Genomic DNA, 21,721 nt, shown 5'->3' with positions numbered 1-21,721 from the left:
TGGCAGTGGGTAATCAGCAGAAGTAGCCTGCAGTACTGCACTCTAACCACTGCACCATCACGGCTCTTTTATATCAAACGTAGCAGAATATGATAAAAATGCAAGAATGCCTAGGCAACTATTGCTTGCTACTTGTTAAGTATCTAAAGCAGAGTTGGGTTCCTACCAGTTCGCACCTATTCGGTAGAACCGGTTCGTCAAATCTACCGAACCGGTTAGAAAAGGTTCCACCAGTGGACCCGGAAACCAGGCCACCCCTACAGAAGAGGTTCCAAAAATTTTTAAAACCCACCACTGATCTAAAGCTACAAAATGGAAGGGAAGCACAATCACATATTCAGTGTATTAGCAACTGAGTCCGTTTCGTGTACTAATTAAGGACCAAAGCTAGAAACTGGGAAAATGGGAGTTCTAGTGCCACCTTAGGCACAAAGTTAGTTAGGCAGCTTTTGGCCAGTCACTCCCTCTCTGCCTGATAAAAAGGCAAACCACTTCTGAAAATGTTCCAGGAAACAATGACTTGTCAAGGCACTCGCCAAGAGTCAAAACTTCATTCACAGTACTCTGTATGGGTTTAAGAACTGTGGTGGTACAGTGGCTAGAATGCTGTTCTGCATTCTGGCTAACTCACTGCTTACTCCAGGAGTTTGATTCTGAGGTTGATAAAATGAGGACCTGGATTGTTGGGGACAATATGATGACTCTATGAACCTCTTAGAGCAGTGTTTCTCAACCTTGGCAACTTGAAGATGTCCGGACTTCAACTCCCAGAATTCCCCAGCCAGCGAATGCTGGCTGGGGAATTCTGTGAGTTGAAGTCCAGACATCTTCAAGTTGCCAAGGTTGAGAAACACTGTCTTAGAGAGAGCTGAAATGCACTGTGAAACAGTATATGTCTAAGTCTAAGTACTATTGATATTGCTATCTTCTCTCTGTGTGTATATACAGTATGTACAATTCTTTGAAAGCCAACCAAATAATTCTGAGTCAAATAATTTATTTAATAGTATATTCCTGAGTAGATTTACTCAGATATTTATGTGTTCAGTGGCAATGACTGTAATGTAGGTGTGAGAAAATTCATAGCCTGAGGGACTAATTACATATGGATTTAGTTGGGAGTAAGAAGGACTGGCTTTAAAGTAGCACTATTGACTGAAAAAGCAGCATGTGAAATTTCTAAAATTGCATACAGGTAGTCCTCAACTTAAAACAGTTCATTTAGTGACCTTTCAAAGTGGCAACGGCAGTGAAAAAGTTGAGTTACGATGGCTTTCCGCACTTACAGCCATCGCAATACCCCCATGGTCACATGATCAAAATTCAGATGCTTGGCAAGTGATTCATATTTATGACGGTTGCAGTGTCCCAGGGTCATGTGATTGCCTTTTGTGGCCTTCCAACAAGCAAAGTCAATAGGGAAATCCATATTCACTTAACTGTGGCAAGAAGAGTTGTAAAAAGGGGGAAACTGAAAAATGTTTCCCTTAGCAACATCAGTGTTGGACTAAGTTGTGGTTGTAACTCAAGGACTACCTATATTCTGATCCAGGGAACATTGTCATACTGACCTAACACCCCCAAGGCCAAGCCTCCCAAGGCAATCCCCATTGCATTGCCTCTTTCTTCATCGTCAGTATAGACACTGGCTAGCATACCCATCCCTGCATAAAAAGAAAAGAAAAGTAAAAAACACTAGGCTTGTTCTCGGCAGACAGGAAATTACACTAAGATATGAGCAATTACCTGTGAAACATTTATCTTCACACATCCAATAAACTGTCCTTTGGAAAATCTCTCAAGATCAGGGAGGGGGGGGGTGAGAAGTCTCTCCAACTGTGCCTCTTTAAGCCAATGGGGCCTTTAATACAAATGAGGCCTCTCCCCCCACTTTAATTTACTCTTTTCTTTGCAACCCTTTACCAGAAAGTGGTATGCAGGAAAGGATAATGGCTATATAACCTGGAGTTCTCAAGAAGGTGAAGAATTCCAGGAATCTAGAATGACTGCAACAAACTACACATTCTAAATGGCACAGAACATATTAAATCTACTTGATCTGAAAAATGATTTTAAAGTTTTAAAAGTAGAAGAATATCGTAAACATTCTTAAGAAATTCAAAGTTTTTTTTATAATTAGAGGCCTCATCTAATTATATAAAGATAATAACACTAAAATGGTTTGCAATTACCTCCACTAGACCAATTAGTTCCCACAGACTAGGCCTCCTCCGAATTCCATCCGCCGGCCAGTGTCGACTGGCGACTACCCGGAGGAGAGCCTTCTCTGTGGCTGCTTCGACCCTCTGGAACGAACTCCCCGTGGAGATTCGTACCCTCACCACCCTCCAGGCCTTCCGCATAGCCCTTAAAACCTGGCTGTCCCGACAGGCCTGGGGCTAAAGATTCGCTGCCCCTATCTCGAATGGTATGATTGTTGTGCTTTTTTAACCATGTATTGTTTTGTGTTGTTGTTAAACTGTCTGTATCCCCCCCTTCCCTTTTTGAGTTGTGAGCCGCCCTGAGTCCCCTTAGGGAAAAGGGCGGCATACAAATGAAATAAAACTCTAAACACTCTAAACTCTAAATTTGATCAAATCCATAGTAAAGAAAAGAACAAACAGTTGTAGCCCTTATGTACATGTTCGAAACCTACCAGCTACAGAAGAACAAGAGGAACCAACACCTTGGAGAGCTCTTGCAATTACAAGCAAGTTATAGCTTTCTGCAAAGGCAAACACTGGGGGGGAAAGTAGGAGAAAACATTAAAAAAACAACAACAAAGGATTACACTCTATCTAAATTTAAAAGTTAAAACCTTTTATATTACCCTATTATTAACATTCATTTGATCTGAATTCTCTGCGACCGTCATGTGAATTTCAATCTGCATTATTTTCTCTTATTTCACTTAGAGTTATTATTGCGGAAATGATTAGCCCAGTGTTTCTCAACCTTGGCCACTTGAAGATGTCCGGACTTCAACTCCCAGAATTCAGCGAATGCTGGCTGGGGAATTCTGGGAGTTGAAGTCCGGACATCTTCAAGTGGCCAAGGTTGAGAAACACTGGCATTAGCCTCTTGATGATACAACATAAAAGAAAAAAAAATGTAGGAAGCTTCTTATCAAAACAATATTTGTTCCAACATTTCACAATACCTTCCCATAATCAAGATACAATTTAACTGGTTTAGGAGGGTTTTTTTTCTCCTGAAAATGGACAAGCAATTACCAAGCTTCTGTGGGGAATATGCATTGCTATATAATAAATAGAATAATTCAATTGAAGGAGCCACTCTGATGAATGAGAGACATTCAAGGGCATTCCTCTTTCCATTGGGCCCTGGTTGCTTTTCATCTGGCAAGTAAGAAAAGATTAAAGTGCCTTATTTTTCTATCCATTCTGTCTCTTCTACTTCAATGGTAGAGACTGTATACAAAAACATTTCAGCTCAAAGCATATCCTAAGCAACAATGGTAAGGGTAATGGTTATGTGAATACTACAAGATTATTATGGCACACTTAGAATCTGTGGAACAAAGTCTTGTCTTCATTGATGTTTCACCCAAGAGTTTTCTAGTGAAAGCTTCATATATTCTTAGAACCAAAGGATATCCAGATTTGACAATGCAAAACAGTGCTTTGTTCCCATTTCTCCTTCTCTTCTGTAATATTGGGGATATAGTAGAAAAACAACACTTACTTATTGTTGAAATAAACATGATGCAGAAACCAGCAAACATGGGGACCTGATAGCCTATCCTGGAAAACAAAATCAATAGCAATTTTTGACTCATTACACATGTTTCTTCTACATCTACAACAGATGTTTCATTTTTTTAGGAAGCTGAAAATAATATTTTATAATAGAGCAAGGCAACCTTTTGAAGGTTAGAGAAGAATTTTGAGGGGGCAAGCATCTCTGAGGAGATGTTGCTCATGTAAAATGAGGGGAACCACAAAAGAATTTCAGATTTTTGCCAGACTACAAGCTTCGTTTGTTTCAGCAAGAGTGAAATAAATTCTGGCTCTTACCTTAAATTAACTGTCTATAAAACACTACAAATGAATAATTACATTTAAGAAATTCTTTCAGTGAGAAAACACAACATACAGCAGCGCAAAACGTTTAATACTGAAACCAGGAGTTTCCAAACTTGGCAGCTTTAAGACTTGTGGACTTCAACTCCCAGAATTCCCCAGCCAGGCCACACTCTTAAAGCTGTCAAGTTTGGAGATCCCTGACTGAAACAAAGCTTCCTAATACTTTAGCCAAATGGTAGGGACTTCTCCAAAGCCAGCAAGAGGGTTGACATTTGTGAGAGCATCGTGATGCAAACCCATGACTTTTGCATAGGCCCAAATTGTATCAGAAATCTCTTTACAGATCTCTACAGATTATAAACCATTTATTTTAAAACTCACAATTATTTTCATTAACTTAGCCTACAGAACCACATATCAATAATGTATTAGTACCATTAAAGAAATACAGAAATAGAAGGAGTACAGAGATGTACAGACAAATTATCTGGTGTTCCAAGAGATGTTTCTTCATGAGAGGCTAAAACAAGTAAGGCTCAAGGCTGTTCTCTGTTAATTCTTCATCAACATATCAGATCAGCACCAGATGACATAAATACAACTTACTATGATTTGCACCCAGTGAAAAAGATGGAAATTTACAGAAAGTTGGTGCAACAATGGTTTTTCCACTACAATTGCTCTACCTTTTCTCAGCTGCTCCAATCACATCATTGTTGGCTTTGCTGAAAACCATTAAAAGTGGGAAAGGAAAACCATTCTGGTAATATTGCCAAGGAAACTACATAGCCTACAATCATTAGGAATTGTAGCTAAACTAAGGAGGGAACTATACTTACTTTTATGAAAGCCTGGAAACCCTTATGATTTATTTATTTGCTGAAAATGAATAAACATGAACTAGTGATTTCAGTATTCATTGATTAAAAAGGTTTGTATAAGAGAAGAAGCAAACCATGATATGCAATTTGGAAGGGAGGGTAAAGAGATGTCAATTATTTTGTTTATAATTGCCGAAAAGAAAACCAGAAGTGCTTCTTTAGATTTCTTTTTTCTTTTGTTATCTTTCACCCTTTTACGTTGTTTTACTACTTTTTCTTTTATGTTTCTGTAGTTTCTTAAACTGTTCTTCTAATTAAAAACCCTTTTTTTAAAAAAGGAGTTGAGCTGAGCCCAAGGGCATCTCACATTTTTACTAGAAATTCAAATGAACATGCAATTGCATCTAAAATACCTACATAAATTAGACCTAACCATTCCAGAATCTGTATGTTATCAGGCTGTTCCATCCATATATTGTGAGCCCATTCAGAATGTGAGCCAGGCTTTCTATATTACTCTAAATAAAAATTAATACTGCTTTCTAAAAGTAACACAACAGTAATACTTAGCAGATTTTAATATTTAAAGTGCAATATAAATTTTACCTTGCCCTCCAGCTATTGCATCTAAAACAACTATTTTATTTATTTTATATTGAATATCAGAAAGGCGTAGGTTCCGGCTTCAATCTATCATTGCAGTTTTGATTTTCTAATATTTTAGACTTTTCAGTTCAAAATTTGGCTGATAAAATTGCCATTGCTTTTGATACCCTGTTTCCCTGAAAATAAGACCTCCTCAAATAATAAGCCCAATTGGGCTTTTGAGCCCATGTGCTAAAATAAGCCCTCCCCCAAAAATAAGTCCTCCCTGAAAATATTGCAACACAGCAGCAGCCATGAGGTGACCATGCTCGCCACCTCCTGCACCTCAAAATTAATATCTCCCCCAAAATAAGGCCAAGCGCTTATTTCAGGAGCCAAAAGAAAATAAGACCCTGTCTTATTTTTGGGAAAACATGGGTGTTACTTTACTGTTTTATGTGCTTTGGTTTTATTTCTTGTAGACAGTATGGTGGGATATCATACCAGAGCCGAGGTGGTGCAGTGGTTAGGGTGCAGTACTGCAGGCCACTTCAGCTGACTGTTATCTGCAGTTCAGCGGTTCTAATCTCACCGGCTCAAGGTTGACTCAGCCTTCCATCCTTCCGAGGTGGGTGAAATGAGGACCCAGACTGTGGGGGCGATATGCTGACTCTGTAAACCGCTTAGAGAGGGCTGAAAGCCCTATGAAGAGGTATATAAGTCTAACTGCTATGGCTATATATAATAGCATATATTACAGCTGTATGAAAAAGTCCTGCACGCTTTCAGTTTTAAGCTGTATTTACATGTTTAATTAACTTTTCATTCATAGAAACCACACAAAATTAGTACTTCGATGAAAATTTATGTAGTCAGATTGAGATGCATAATTTTTATTAATATAACCAAAGTCTTTTTAAGGTTTTGAGTGAGTTTATGTGCTAAAACAAACACAACTTGAATTTTTGAGAATGTTAGGATCGAAAGTAGCCAATCAGCAGCGAGCTTTGGCTGACCAATCAAAATGCACAGGGGCTAAATCTATGAGCCAATCAATGTTGCCAGATTATAAATAGGCATGAAAATCATTGAGCAATGTAATTTAGCTCTGGCTTCGGGCAAGGATGAAGGCCTTTGCTTTCACCAGTACTGAGCAGCGGCATCGCATCATTGTGCTTCACGAAGAGGGTTACTCCTGTACAGAAATAGCCAAGAGAGTGAAATGCCATCACACCACAGCGAGCAGAGTGGTTGAAAAGTACCAAATAACTGGTTCAATTAATGACAGGATCCGCTCTGGAAGACCAAGAAATTCGACAAAACGGCGAAACCAGGCTCTGCAACGCATTTCAATGGCTAACAGGAAGGTCACCTCACCTCAGATGTAAAAGTGTGCACCTTGCCGAGGACTCAAAGGCTGCAGGGCTCAAAGTAAACCTTTGCTCACACTCACTGCTCTCATCGACATGCGTGGGCCAAGAAGTATGCCAAGTGGACCAATGAACAGTGGGCCAAGGTCATCTTCAATGACGAGAGCAATTTCTACTTGACTGGGAATCAGTGCAATAGGTATGCCAGAAGATTTCCAGCTGAAGAATTTAAGTCCTATTGCCTGAATCTATCTGTGAAGCATCCATTGCATATGATAATCTGGGGCTGTATCGCTGCTTCTGGTATTGGTCGGATACAAATCGTGCAGGGAATCATGAATTCCGAGCAGTATGTTGAAGTCCTGGGAAAGACCATGCTTCCGTCAGCTCAGCAACTTGTAGGGAAGGACTTTTACTTCCAGGATGACAACGCTCCTTGTTATCAAGCCAAGTCCGTCCAGCAGTGGATGAAGAAGTATGGTATTCAACTCCTGGATTGACAAGCTCAGAGCCCGGATTTGAAACCAATTGAGAACTTGTGGGCCAATATTGGTTACGAAATAAGCAAGAAACATCCAAAGACCAAGCAGGAGCTGATTGAATCCATTATTGCAGCCTGGCACCACATTGTCATCAAAGATCACGTGCAAAGGCTTATACAGTCTATGCCAAAGCGATGCCGCCTGGTGATAAGCAATAAGGGCTGGCCAATTTTATATTAGTAATCATGTTTGGTTACCTAAACAGTCCTTTTCAGGGTCACAAACAATAAAAATGTTAACAAAACTCTAGCATCGGCCTTAGTAATTGCAACACGTATGCCACTGGGTATGCATCAGTTAATCTGTTTTCATAGTCATTATAAGCATGCATTGTAAGCATGCAAGAAAATTCACAATCCCCATCCAAACAGCACCAAATTACCAAAAGCTTATGCTTTTCACTTAAAAGCCACCAGTATTTATTTAAATATAACAATATTTGCATAGCAGTTAGCATAAAATATCATAAAATCAACGGCCTATCCAAAAAGTGTCATAAACTGTAAACTGTAAAGCGTGCAGGACTTTTTCACACAGATGTATATAAACATAATTAATAATCAAATAGTAACCATAATGCCTTTTTTTTTTAAACTGTTTTACATTACATAAAATAGATCATCATATGTGCAGCGTCTTATGGGTAAAGACAAATTTGTGCTCATTTGTTTGCTGTGCTACGCCTCTCCAATCCAGAGAGATTCTGAATGGCTTCTACTCTATTCTTTCAATAAGATTAAAATAACCACACGCACAAAATCCACAATCAGATAACTAAGAGTAACAAAGAGAATTAGGCAGAAAACTATGGTCTCCAAGGTAACATTCAGGCACAACCCAGAATGTGAGCTCTACCTCAGACCAGATCTCCTCCTGGGGCTTTTAAAAAAAAACAGTTTTTCAGCTTTACCAAAAGCCAGTAAATTGGGGATTAATCTGATCTCTGTAAGTACAAATGCTTCAGAGAAGAGGGAGTGTAACTGAGAAAGCTTTTGGCCTGTATAGAGTGAATAATCCAAGAAAAGTATACCTCACTTGATCTGAATAGACAGGTAGAGCCATTTGGAGGAGGCAGTTCTGTAGATATTCAACTTGTGAACCAAGAATTCTTTAAAGATAATACAAGACAATTCAAGAATTGCAACTGAAAGTAAACTGGCATCCAATTCAGCTCTCAAACTAGAGGTGTTATATGGGAGGAATGTAGCAGAAAACTACTTGTTTTCTGTAAAATAAATTACAATAATCCCATGGGAGATGACTAAATTAAGAGTGATTTTAGGATTTTTCAGTTCAGAAATATTCATAATTTCCACAATGGATATAATTGTACAAAAGTCCTCTTGACCATAGTTGTCATCTTCTCTTTAAACAGGAGCCATGAGTCCAAAATAATTCTGAAATTATGAATCATTCCTCCCCAATGAAGTATAAACCCATCCAGAAGTAAAGATAACTTCCCTGGAATCAGAAGGTTTTGGGCCCATAATCACTGTTTCATGCTATTAGAAAATTGCAATTGTTTGCTGTTTTATAGATGTTTTTCAGTCATGCTTTGATAGGAACATAGTGTTTATCAATTTGATTATACTAACTTTTTTTCCCTACAGCTTTATTGTATGTGCTATTGCTGGAAAAGTATGAAATTGTGATGATATATATTAAAACCATGGTGCCACTCTAATGCTTCTAATCACAGCCTAAAAGAGAACAATATGAGCCTGCCTGAATTGTTATTTTTTCAGGAGGAATGTCAACCATATTTGATCAACAAACGGAACAACAAACCCATCATACAGTCATTTCTGTCTCTGGTTTCATCAGCTCTTACTTGCAGGCATTTGTAGTAACAAGAGCAATAGCACTTAAGATTTATATACTGCTCCATATGCTTTACAGCAGGGGTGTCAAACTTAAGGCCCATGGGTCAAATCCAACCCGTAGGGTGCTTAGATCTGGTCCATGGGGTGGCCCTGGAAACAGCAAAGGATTGGCTCGCGGTGCCTCTGCCAGTGAAAATGGAGCTCGGGATGGCCACGCATGGCCCTCCCAAGCTCCCTTTTCACTGGCAGAGGGTTGCAGGAGGCCGTCCCAGCCGAAAACAGAGCTTGTGAGCCTGTTTTCGCTGGTAGAGCACTTGGGCCACCACAGGTGCCCCCGATGTGATTAGTGTCAAGCTGGCCATGCCCACCCCGCCCCCCTGAGATCAAACACAACCCTGATGCACCCCTCAATGAAATTGAGTTTGACACCCCTGCTTTACAGCATTTTCTAAGTCATTTACAAAGTCAGCATATTACCCCCAACAATCTGGGTCCTCATTTGACTGACCTCAGAAGGCTGGAAGGCTGAGTCAACTTTCAGCCCCGTCAGGATCGAATTCCTGACTATGGACAGAATTGATCTGCAGTACTGCATTCTAACCAAGTGCACAACAAGCTAACTTAGGAGGATGTTCTTTGAAAAGTAACATAAAAATAAATAATTTATAATAAAAAACGTATTTGAAAACTTGGCTGGAGAGAAGTGCATAATTTTGACTCACTACTCCCATATTATTACTGAAGACATTGCAATAGTTTTTACTAACATAAGCTATTTCATTTCTAGTTCTCATTATCTGATATCTGCATTAGCTAAAAAAAAGTTCACTCCTGCTACAAGATGCCAGTCAAAAAGCAGAAAAGGAACAAAGTTGAAAATTATGTAAAATAAAATTGAAGGTAAATAGAAGGCTGATTTATTTAAGGATGATATAGTGCAGGTTTATTAGCAATCGTGACCTGACAAATGCGCGCATGACAAAACCGCGCCGACAAAACCGCGGCACTAAAACCGCGATGTCATCAACACGCCGACAACAGCGCGCCGACAACAGCGCGCCAACAGAAGCACGATTTAAGTTAAGGTAAGGGTTAGGTTTAGGTTTAGGGTTAGGGTTAGGGTTAGGGTTACAGCGTGCTTCTGTCGGCACGCTGTTGTCGGCGCGCTTCAGCGCTCATTCGTCGGCGCGCTTTAGAACTCACATTTTTGTCACCGCGGTTTAGTCAGGCGCGCTTTTGTCGTTCGCCCTTTTGTCGGTGAACCATTAGCAATTCGTTTTAATAATATATTTCAGTGAAAGCAACCAATAAACTAAATAAGAAATAAGATACATACATAATAAAGCAAATATTTCTCTAAAAAATAAATACCCAGGTGAATAGAACAAATGGAATATATTTTATTATGTAAGAAAAAAAAATGAAAACATACCTGTTTGTCATTGGTCCTATAAAAGGGTTAGTAAGCAATTGGACAGTTGCTTTGGAAGCAAAAAGCAAACCAACTTCTACATTTTCATTCACCAACTCTTTGTCTTTCTTTGGACAGTCTGAGGAGGATGGGGTTACCATAGACATATTGACCACCATTTGCTCTGTCTGAGCATAATAATCTTCTGGCCTTGTTCTTTCAGAATTATTTCCAGTAACTATAGTTGAATTGTCATAATAGGAAAAGATGCTTTGCAATCTGTTCGAGTTGACAGGAGTCTCCGGTCTAGTGGTTTGGACATCCGTTACATTTTTGGGGTGTCTAAGGCTATACAAATAACTTGGTATTATTGGCACTGAAAAAGCAAAGAGAGCAATTGTCACATAATTATGTCACATATTACGACATACACATGTCATAATAAACACAACAAAAATAAGCACAAGGCTGCACTTTTTCTTTTGTAAAGTACATGGATGAACAAATAGCTAGTTTTCAGAATTTTTCATGATAGAAAAATTACTGTTTGGATTTATCAAAATAACTTTATTTCAACAGGAGCTCATAAAAGCAGTTTAAATCTAATCAAATTTTGTACTCTCTGATACATGTGTCCGAGCTTTCCATTTTTCTTCTTATTTAATCTTACGTGAACTATTTTATCATTTCAACATAATTTAACTCGTAACATCTTTTAATATTTGCATATTACTTGAAAATGCATTTCATATTTGTATTTTTAAACAGCATTATTATTAGTTTAATAAAACACAAAAATAAGCTGTATCATAAACTAGCCTATTTAATTTATAAGATAGTTCTAAAAAAAATGAAAACATAGCTATTCTAAAGTTTGTTTCCACTTATACAAGAATCCTGATGAAGAAAGACAAACCCATAAGTTCATTCATAAAATGATTGGAATTTAAGCAGTCAGTCATTCTTTTCTACATGGAATGAAAAAAACATGATAAGACTTATCTATATTCAGTCTAACATCAAAGAACTGAGGAAAAATATATTCAAGTCTTCCCCAATTTCCTCAGAATTCTGCAAAAGTATTCCCCATATGGTTAAATAGGGAGTTGAATTTAAAAATGCAAAAGCATCTAGAAAATTGATATTAAAATTATGTGTAAGATGATTTTTGCGTACCCCAGGCATTGATATAACTATGATCTGAATAAAATACTTCCAATTCTTTAAAAGCTAAAGATTAAAATCCTATGCTTGTTATGCCCTTATTCATTTATATGTCCTTTACCCACAGCAGCTGTTTGAAGCGCACAGTATAAACATCAAATAAGCATCTTAATTAGAACAAACACAATAAACATCAAAAGGCTACAATGATAAATCAACCTCTATAAAGTTCATCGGAAACAAAATACTAGTCATATAAAAAATAACAATAACCTGGTATGTAAATGAATGCAATATTGATACCAATTAGTTGTCCAGGAAACACCGCAGAAAAAGGATGAATTCCCTTCTTCATAACGGAGTTCAAGGAACTACTATTGTATCTTTTACATTTTTAGTTATTTCAGTAAAAGAAGCTTCTTTTTTTTCTTTTTTCTTTGCAAAACTGCTAAATAAAATATAAATAACGAAATAAATAACAATGATACTTTTAGTCTTGACTTTCTTAACTGGAACACAATGTAATAATTATCTACAACTGGTTGCATTTGATATTTCTTTAAGAATTTTGAACGTAAAATAATTCTTGTATTCATTCTATAAAATAATCTACTTGATCTCTGAAGAACATGAATCAAGACTACTTATTGAGGGTTGGATTTATATTGTTAATCATTAATCTGAAGAGATTTTTAGATTAAGTAGTATTCCACATTAACTTCAGTTCAGGGACGTGCAGACTGGGGAGGCAAACTTTTCATGTCATCATGAAAAGAAAAAAAAATTAAAAGGAAAAAGACTGAGGTAGTTGCTGCCAGAGTCACAGTGGATGACTCTGCTTAGCGCTTAACTGCAAGCGGAGGCAAGAGAACCACATGCCTCCTTTAGACTATCTTTATGATCACTTGAGCAGAGTTAAGCAAGGGTTAAAAGGCGAAAAATTCCTTATGCAAAGGAGGCACGTGGTTCGCTCGCCTCCTCTTGCAGAGGGCACTTTTTTAGAGGCTCTTTTTAAACAGCTAAGCAGAGTCATCCATTGGGGACTCTGGCAGCAGCAGCTTTTGATTTTTTTCTTTTTACATTGTTTACATTTTCATCATGGCAGACAAGAGGGGAGTTGAAATCCTCCGTGACACGTAAGTAATTAATTTTATTGTAAGTAATTTGTGTGTTTGTGTTTGTTTCTTTACTTCACTCAAACAAACTCTCTCTCAAATTGAGAAGAGAGGAAAGGGGGAGAGGCAGGGAGGGCAGCTTTTTCGAGAAGAGAGGGACAGCCCGCTAGCAGAGGCGGGTCTTTTACCCGCCTCTGCTAGCGGGTGGGCTGGTGCTTTCTTTCTTTTGCCAGGCCCAGCCCACTGGAGCTTGCCGCGCCGGGGGAGGAATGGGCTGGATGGGCTGGCTGGCTGGGGAGGGGGGAGCTGAAGAAAGGGAGGCTGGAGCGCTGTGACCTGGACACCGGTCCGGGCTGGACTTGGGTCCTGCTTCGCTGCTTTCAGCCCAGCAGGTGCCTCTTTCTCCGCAGCCAAAGCGCCAGCCGATGGGGGTCCAGCTGCTCCCGACCCCTGCCCATCCCACAGAGGGCAAGGAAGAGGCCTGGTGGGCCTGAGAGGAGGCGGCGGAGTGGGCAGGAGGTGGCTTTTGCTCCCGCCTTGTCCGGGCTTCTCCTCGGCGGGCCTGCCAGAGCTCTGGGAGAAAGCGGCGGGAGCCAAGGCTGGCCACTCGGGGCTTGGAAGGGGGAGTGGTATGCGGGTCCTCTGCTCCCCGAAAGTCTGGAGAGGGAAGTGGGGCTGGCCTGTTTCCTCCTGGGGCTGCTTGGAGATGGAACTGGGGCTGTGGAGACTTGCCTGCGGCCGGCTTCTCTGGAGCTGGGGGGACGATTGAAGTGGAGCTGAGCCTCTTGCCGCTGCTGGCCTGGTTTGCGGAGCGCAAAAAGGGGAGTGGGGCCTCTTGGAACACCCCCCCCCATCCCTCTTTGCCTTTCAGCTCCATGGCTCTCCCTCCTGCCCTGTCCGGGTTCCTCCTTGGCAGGCCTGACGGAGCTCTGGGAGAAAGCAGTGGGAGCTGAGGCTGGCCACTCAGGGCTTGGAAGGGGGAGCGGAATGCAGGTCCTCCACTCCTTGGAAGGGGAAGTGGTATGCGGGTCCTCCGCTCCCGGAAAGTCTGGGGAGGGAAGCGGGGCTGGCCCCTTTCCTCCCGGGGCTGCTTGGAGACAGAACCGGGTCTGCAGAGACTCGCCCATGGCCGGCTTCTCTGGAGTGGAGAGTGGGGTGATAGAAGCAGAGCTGAGCCTCTTGCCGCCGCGGGCCTGGCTTGCGGAGCACAAAAAGGGGAGGGGGGCCTCTTGGAACACCCCCACCCCTCTTTGCCTTTCGCCTCCGTGGCTCTCACTCCAACCTGGGTACTCCTGGTGGCCTGCAGCTCCAGCACCTGCAAGATGAAAGTGTTTGCCCTGCGGGGCAGGCAAAAGCTGAAAGAAAGCACCCCGCTGCTTCTGTCTGACATAGAGGCATCCCACGCCCCGCAGCTGGGTCGGACATAGCTGCGGGGCGCAAGATGCCTCTATTTCAGACATAGCTGCTGCAGGGCAGGCAAAAGCCGCTTTCTTTCTTTTTGCCTCACCAGCCATAAGCTTCACCGCATGTCACTGCTTCAGTTAATGTAAACTTCTGGTTTTATTAATAACTCAGTAATTAGCTTCCTATTTTGTCATGAACATTCAAGATTCCAAGTAGCTCTGGAAAAGCTTCAGATCTAATATTCCAAACAGTTGTTGAAATTAACAAAGACAATATTAGGGTAGATAATCTCTCCTTCATATGTTCTTTACAAATGTACATAACAGGTGTTTTCCAGGTAAAGAAATTTGATACAGTTTAATAAATGACACACAGGTCCTGTGTAAATCCTATTCAATTTCAAGTCAATGTATTTCACATGATAGAGTCATTATTTTAGGAAATTAAGGAAACAGAAAGAAAATGAGTAAATATGGCAATCTCTATACGGTTGAAATTCCTTTTTTCCCTTTTTAAAAATAATTTGATTATGTAAGAACAGGCTTTATTAAAACTGGCAACCATAGGCAACTTCTCCTACACCTTCTTAATACTGCTTAATATGGTTACAGACTAAAGAACCCTAGAGACAGATATTGACACAAGACAGATTTATAATGGATAATAGATGAATTCACAGAACAGCTGTCTATTGCCAGGTGTAACCCTACAGTAACCGAATATGAGGTTTCTACAAAAAGATGCCATATCAGCTGGCTATGGAGGCCAGATTATATTTGTCGTGCTACTTTCTGACAGGTTAAGATGCAGGAGCTACCTTTACAGACAAAGATGATGTGAGCCCTTTATGCTAGTGTGTTTCCAACTTGGTCTATAAAACTAGCCAAGTTGATGCCCAATTCAGATATGCCAGCACACTTTTGTGTGCTTAAAGTTATGTGAACTTTGTTGTAAACATTAAACCATTCAGGATGATGATCCAATTTTTCTGCTTGTAGAGCTTCTCTGGTCATAAATCCAAAGGCCCGATTAAAGTCCTTGACATGGGACTCCTTGTAGATAGCATCATCCACCTCATTCCTTCCTACTGGTCTGAGATTTGGCAGGAGATGTTCTCTCCCTCTCTTCGCTGCTTAGTCAGTGAGCTTTTCCTGCCTGCCAAATTAATTAATCTCCTCAGCTGCGATTTGATAGGATGCCTCCCAGTGCGTTTTCCACACTTGCTAAACCTCCCTCCTGTCCAGGTACAGAAATTTGATACAGTTTAATAAATTACAGGTTGATGGTCCTGTGTAAATCCTGTTCAATTTCAAGCAGGGTGGGTTGCTAATCCCGTTCCAACCGGTTCGGTTGGAACGGGGCCGGCGGCGTCCTCGTGCACGCGCGCAGTTCACGCATGTGTCTTAGTGCCTACGTGATGCTCCAGCTGCTCGCGGAGACTCGCACAGGCGCTGTATGTGCCATCCAGCTGTTTGTGGAGAATCGCGCAGGCGCTGTATGTGCCATGCGCCTGCGTGGAAGCGCAGAAGCCTTCAAAGACCGGTAAGGAGCGCGGGCGGGCGGGTGGGCCCTTCGCCGTTCCCGGAAGTTACTTACTTCCGGGTTTGCCGACCAACCGGTTCGCGGGGACCGCCGCGAACCGGTTGAAACCCACCCCTGATTTCAATTCAACGTATTTCAGATGATATAGTAATAATTTCAGGAAATTAAGGAAACAGAAAGAAAATGAGTAAATATGGCATCTTTATATGGTTGAAATTCCTAACAGCATCCTAAATATATAAATGTGTGAGAAAGAAAATGAGGACTTTTAAAATAAGGAGGTAGGAAAAACTACTTGGCAGGGGATATTAATGACAAACTTATCAATCATTTAGATGAATCATGTTTTGCGAAATGTCTGAATCTAATTACTGTGTAAACAACCTTATTTATTCAGGAAACCTTTCAGTTGAGATAAGTGAATGGCCTTCAGCAAGTACGTAACTGAAAAACTAGTGATATGGAAATAATTTACAAAGCTATATTTCCATACTTTAAAACTAAAAGATAATTTTGACATGAATGTAACATGAAACAGATAAAAATGTTAATATGTCAGAGCATAACTAATTTTCTCAGGATATTGTTGTTGTTACAGGAAGCTTAGTGGAGAGGAGAGCCATAAATGGCTATTATTTATAAAGCTGTTCAAATAACCAGGATTTGGGGGGGGGGGACTATGCAGAAAAAGGCATATTCCACCAGGAAGAGCAAGTGAAAGTGGAATAGATGCGAATGCTTGATAAGAAAAATAGGGAAAGAGTGAGGATGCTAAGTTGCAAAACTTAAAATCATTTGGAAAATCTCTTGTCAAAGCTAGTTCTTTAGCATGACAAAGGAAAATTGAAATTTACTTCCGCACAAGTGCAGGAGATACAGGAACAAGAAGATTATTTGTTCCAATTTATGGATCTGAAATTTAATTTTACAAACTACACTGCAAAAACAACATCTAGTGAAGATTTACTTACTTGATATCAGAGCAAATTTAAATTGCTATAATGGTTTAAAATATAATATGAAAAAAAATTATATTTACTGAATAAACACATATACCATTTGACAGCTACAAAAAAATTCATATGTGAATAGCTTTTCCCCATATGTCCCCTCAGAGTCAGCTTCATTTAAATCAATGGGCATACTGTTATTTCCTGGTACATTGGTACAGGATTGCTAAATTAAGCCATGTTACTTTATATTGAATCAAACAATAAAAACGCTGAAATAGCCATTTTTTTAATGGGAATGGAGTTGGACAGGGCATAAAACAAGAATTGTTCATGCGTAGGTATAATTCAACAGACGTCAGAGATAATTGACAATCTACATTTAGGATATTAGTCAACCTGAAGAGTCTGTTGAACAGGGGGATATTAAAATCCGAAAAGCCCCTGATGAATAACACTTGTTATTATTTTGGAGTCTGTAGTTGGAATTCTATGTTGTTTTCAATTTTGTCTTGATAATTGCATAGAAAGTCTGGTAAAGAAATAGAAATAAAATATTGAAACTTGTGGGAAAACAAAAAAACGCCAAGTACAGAATTCTAAATGATGGTTGGTTGTTTTAAACCTGGAAATTCAAACTAGTTAGGGCAAACATAATTATACACTATGAATCCACCCAATTCATTTCATAGAGTTATTATAAGAAATAACATATAAAAGTGTAAAAAGATGGTTTCATTTTAATGTAAGATGCATTTTCATGGAAAAATTAATATTACAATATATACAAAATCATGATTTACATTATAGAAACGCTTAAGTATTAACACAACTTAACATGTATTTAAATTTCTATATACAAAATAGATTTCAAAATTATTCAACTGTACTCATTCTGATTTAAATGCATATTCAAATTATCAAATCTGGGGCATCAAATGAAGTACATTTCTGTGATGAAGGTTTTTGTTGTTTGTTTGCTAATTCTGTGAATGCTTTTTCATCTTCATAATTCTTTTATTGAAGAAATTCCCCCTGTGCAATGATACGTGAGAATGACTTTGAGACTCAGGGCAAAGAAATGCTCTTCTGAGAATGTTCCCAAAGTGATTTTTTTCAAGGGACAACTGGACTTTCTGTTTTTTCTTTGTAGACATTTCGCTTCGCTTAGAACTGAAGAAGTTTCTTGGATGAGAAGTGAAACATCATCAAAGAAAAACCAGAAAGTCCAGTTGCCCCTTGAAAAAAGCACCTTTGGGAGTACCATGACATGGATGACTGAGAATCTCCATAGATAAGCCCAGAGAATGGTCAGATAACAAAAGACATACTCTACAGCTGCATAATGAGAGGAGAAAGAGGCTCAGGAGGGATCCTCCCTTGTTTCTCAGACTGAAAAGGAGACGGTGGGAGATTTGTACTTTCAGACTTGCAAGAATTTGTTAATGTAACCTTGCAGGAAAGTAGAATTAGCTTCTCTGGTTGTGTTTCCTATCTAGTTTACCTGAAAAGTCAGGTATTTGTTTTATAAGAGTTACTGTCTTGCCAATTGCTATATGAACAATAAACAATAACAGTTCATTACCACTCAATAAAAACAGAGGTTTTGTGTTACCTGAAAACAAATCTTGCTTCAAACTTTTTTATATTGCTTATAGCAATAAAAGAAGATTCCAAATTTAAGATTTGCCTACAGTAGATGAGCCAGTCCTTTACAGTAGTCCTTTTAGAATAAAATATCTCTTCCTTTGATAAGAACACAATGTTTAATTATCTGATCAATGTTCGCACATTCAAGCCATCATGCAAGCTAATTCAATTTCTTGCTGTTTCCATAATGGCTAATGGTTGTGACACTGAAAATCTAAACCATAATAAAACGCAAGAGTGAAAGAGCCAAAGTCTCTTTCATCAGACATGACGTGCCAACTTTTTATCTTTCCTGCCATTTTGTTTTACAAAAGCCACAAAGGAAGGAAATGGATGTAGCAAACACGCATGTACAGACATGGAAACTTCATGCAGGAGTTTAAGGCTACCCACAAGCAAAGCAGTTACAATATTTATAATAATCAATAATGAACTTTTCACATACCAACTACAGTCAGCAGCATGTTGTCCAAGAGCAGAGCAATGAAGACAATCAACAAGATTAATTTTCGGGACTGCCGACTCTCTCGAAGCCAATTCAGCACACCGAATTCATGCCAAGCCATGATTTTAGTTCTCTCAAATTACGGCTTATAAAATAAACATAAAAAAACAATATTTTAATACAATCTAGAATTTAAAAGCTTTTTTTTTTTTGGCTTTCCTGGCACTTTTTAAAAGAAGAATATGATTCCAGCTGCCACCACTATGGCTACCTACGTCTCTTTCTCTTCGTTTTCATGAATGTCTGTCATTGCTGCTTCTGCTTAACTCTTTCCTTATGTTATCTAGCTAAGCAAGGATTTTTCTCTTATCAAGAATAAAACCATAAATGATGACTAACACTGCTGTCAATATTTCAACACCAACTTATTATACAGAAGTTATTTGCCTTTTGTTAGAGCTGGGTACCCACATGTAAAAATTGCCTGTGCAAAATCTAATTAACAGTGGTTTATAAAGATAAAAATAATCTAAAAATAAAGATAGACTACTCCAGTAACATATAAAAAGATATTAAGTTGTTTATTGAACCAACAGAAATACTTGACATCTTAAACTGGCCATATTTTTATTAATTAATCTGCCTGGCTTCACACTAGACAAAGAGCATCAGGCACTTATACCTTTATTAAAATAATCTACATAAAAAATTAGTTGACATGAAATAAATATGTTTATTTTCCACAATCTCAAACTGACTTTTGAAGATTGAATTACATTTTAGACAAAATTATCCAGAACACCGGTGCAATATAGACATATATCCAGAATTTTTTTCTTGATTATAGTTTGTTTCCACCCAATATACCCATTTCCAAAAATCTCTAGTTTTAATTTCTCATTGTTTAACATAATGTGGCAATTTTACCTAAATAACAAAGATTGACAATAAATGTAAAAAAAGGGGGGGATTACTAATATTTGAGATCTCAGAACCTCAGTTGTTTTGATACTCCAGATCAGTGTTTCTCAACCTTGGCGACTTTAAGTCCTGTGGACTTCAACTCCCAGAATCCCCCAGCCAGCTCTGGGGAATTCTGGGAGTTGAAGTCCACAGGACTTAAAGTTGCCAAGGTTGAGAAACACTGCTCCAGATGCATGCATTCACCATGGATCCAAACTCCAATTCTACAACTTGGGTTTCACTTCAAGAAAGAGTAAATGGGAAGCTGACTCAAATATTCTTTTTTATATAGGGAGGTCCCAGGAAGACACAAACCTAATGGATTCCTACAACCCCCCCCAAAAAAATAAACCCTAAAACAAATTCACCCCAACCAATATTTATATTCTTCACTAATTGACATACAGCATCATCAGAATGATTTCCCCCCAATATCCCTCCAAAGATTCATAAGTTGATTATAAGAGGTGGTACCGGTAACATTGCATGAATTTTGATCATTATCCAAAATCGCAATATAAAACTACAAGTACACAAATTCAATTTCATACATACTGTTTCATTCTATATTTTAAAGACTTCACTATATTTGCATTCCTATTTTTTTCATTACCGGTATTAATCATTTGTTAAAACTGATATATCAAGAATCAGATGAGAAAATGTCTCTTCCAGGTCTATATTTCAATACTGAAAATAGGTGTCAAGGATGAACCCCAATATACATCTCTATATTGTTTCTGCCATTACCTCCCAACTGTGTCCAAAAACACATACATTCACAGTGCTCTGGCTCCAGATTAATCCTTTGTTCCTGGATTGACAGATTTCATTAATTCCAAAATTCAGGTAATGTTAAATACAGAGGAGGGAGAGGGAGGGGGAGGGAGGGAGAGAGGGAGAAAGAGAAAGATTGTAGAAGTGCCAATCTTTATGGCATCAGCCTTGATGGAGAATTGTCCCCTTTATGAGATGCACTGGATGAGACAGGAATGCCATCCCTGGGTACTTCCCCCGGTATTTCTCTATGCAGATGATGAAATCTTGTCCACAAAAATTAATCCACTAGTTTGTATCGTGCCATTAAGAAACCTCATCGGTTTTGCTGCAGTCAAAAACCGATAAAGTTTGGGGGAGAGGGGAGAATCGAAGGGTACCAACCAAAGTGACTGGGATGCGCGGGGAGTTCGGTACTTTTTGTTAATGCTTCGTCCAGCTCCAAAATCCATCTTTGTACCGGTCTCTCCCGCCATTCCCTCCCATCCTCACTCCTCCAGGGTCCTCCAGCATCACTCCACCAGTTGCCCCCTTAGCCACCCACCCTCCCGCACTTTGCCACCGCTTCTCACGCCGCCCCGGGCGCTCTTTTGACCCAGCGCCTCTCCTGCTCTCGCACCAGAAGCGCCGCCAGGTTTCCTTCACTCACCCCACACTCCCGGATTCCCGCGTCCCTCGCCCGCTCTTTCCCTTTGCCGCGCGCAAAAGCCTCCACGCGCCTTTCCCAGACGACCAGGCTCCTCAGACGCAGCCCTGAGCTTCGCCTCGCTCGCTGCCGGAGCGCCAACGCCGCGCTCAAGAGCCCCGGTACCTCACAGAAGCTCCGCTTACCAAGCTCCTCCTTGACGTCACGCCAGATCCTTATCTCCCTCCTCACGACTCCCTTCGACGTTGCTGGCTGATGGACGGCAGCCCATCAACCAAAGCGTTGCCTGGTCCCGTCCCCCCCCCCACCCCCACCCCGTCCCCCAAAAGAAATTATAGGGAGTGCTCCCTGCTTGGGGGGCGTCTTGTTTCCTCCCCCCTCCCGCCCTGCTCTTTCTTCTCTCAGCCTCAAAAGTAAGCAAGTCGCTCATGCCTGGAAGAAGGAAAGAAGAAGTTGTCCTTGCGGAA

At 39.9% G+C, this 21,721-nt stretch overlaps 2 protein-coding genes across 2 annotated transcripts in view; both read right to left on the bottom strand.

Annotated features, from left to right (window-relative positions):
* SLC18A2 (solute carrier family 18 member A2) overlaps positions 1-21,442 on the bottom strand; it is a 50,121-nt gene extending 28,679 nt beyond the window's left edge. The window contains exons 1-6 of the mRNA XM_087725874.1: positions 21,258-21,442; positions 18,869-19,013; positions 10,620-10,974; positions 3,706-3,764; positions 2,657-2,740; positions 1,572-1,664 (exon numbers count right to left, since the gene is read on the bottom strand). Of these exons, the coding sequence (XP_087582000.1) occupies positions 1,572-1,664; positions 2,657-2,740; positions 3,706-3,764; positions 10,620-10,974; positions 18,869-18,989 (712 nt within the window). The 5' untranslated portion in view covers positions 18,990-19,013; positions 21,258-21,442. The remainder of the gene's footprint in view (positions 1-1,571; positions 1,665-2,656; positions 2,741-3,705; positions 3,765-10,619; positions 10,975-18,868; positions 19,014-21,257) is intronic.
* LOC106548611 (pterin-4-alpha-carbinolamine dehydratase-like) lies at positions 15,127-16,986 on the bottom strand. Its single transcript, XM_087726042.1, is given in 3 exon segments — positions 15,127-15,393; positions 15,395-15,436; positions 16,969-16,986. Coding segments are annotated over 3 exon segments (327 nt in total).
* Positions 21,443-21,721: the final 279 nt, after the last annotated feature.

This window comes from Thamnophis sirtalis, unplaced genomic scaffold (genome assembly GCF_051295495.1).
Source record: "Thamnophis sirtalis isolate CommonGarterSnake01/CBP01778 unplaced genomic scaffold, rThaSir2_p1.2 scaffold_11, whole genome shotgun sequence".
Lineage (NCBI taxonomy): Eukaryota > Metazoa > Chordata > Lepidosauria > Squamata > Natricidae > Thamnophis > Thamnophis sirtalis.
This window is presented reverse-complemented; position numbering and strand designations above follow the sequence as displayed.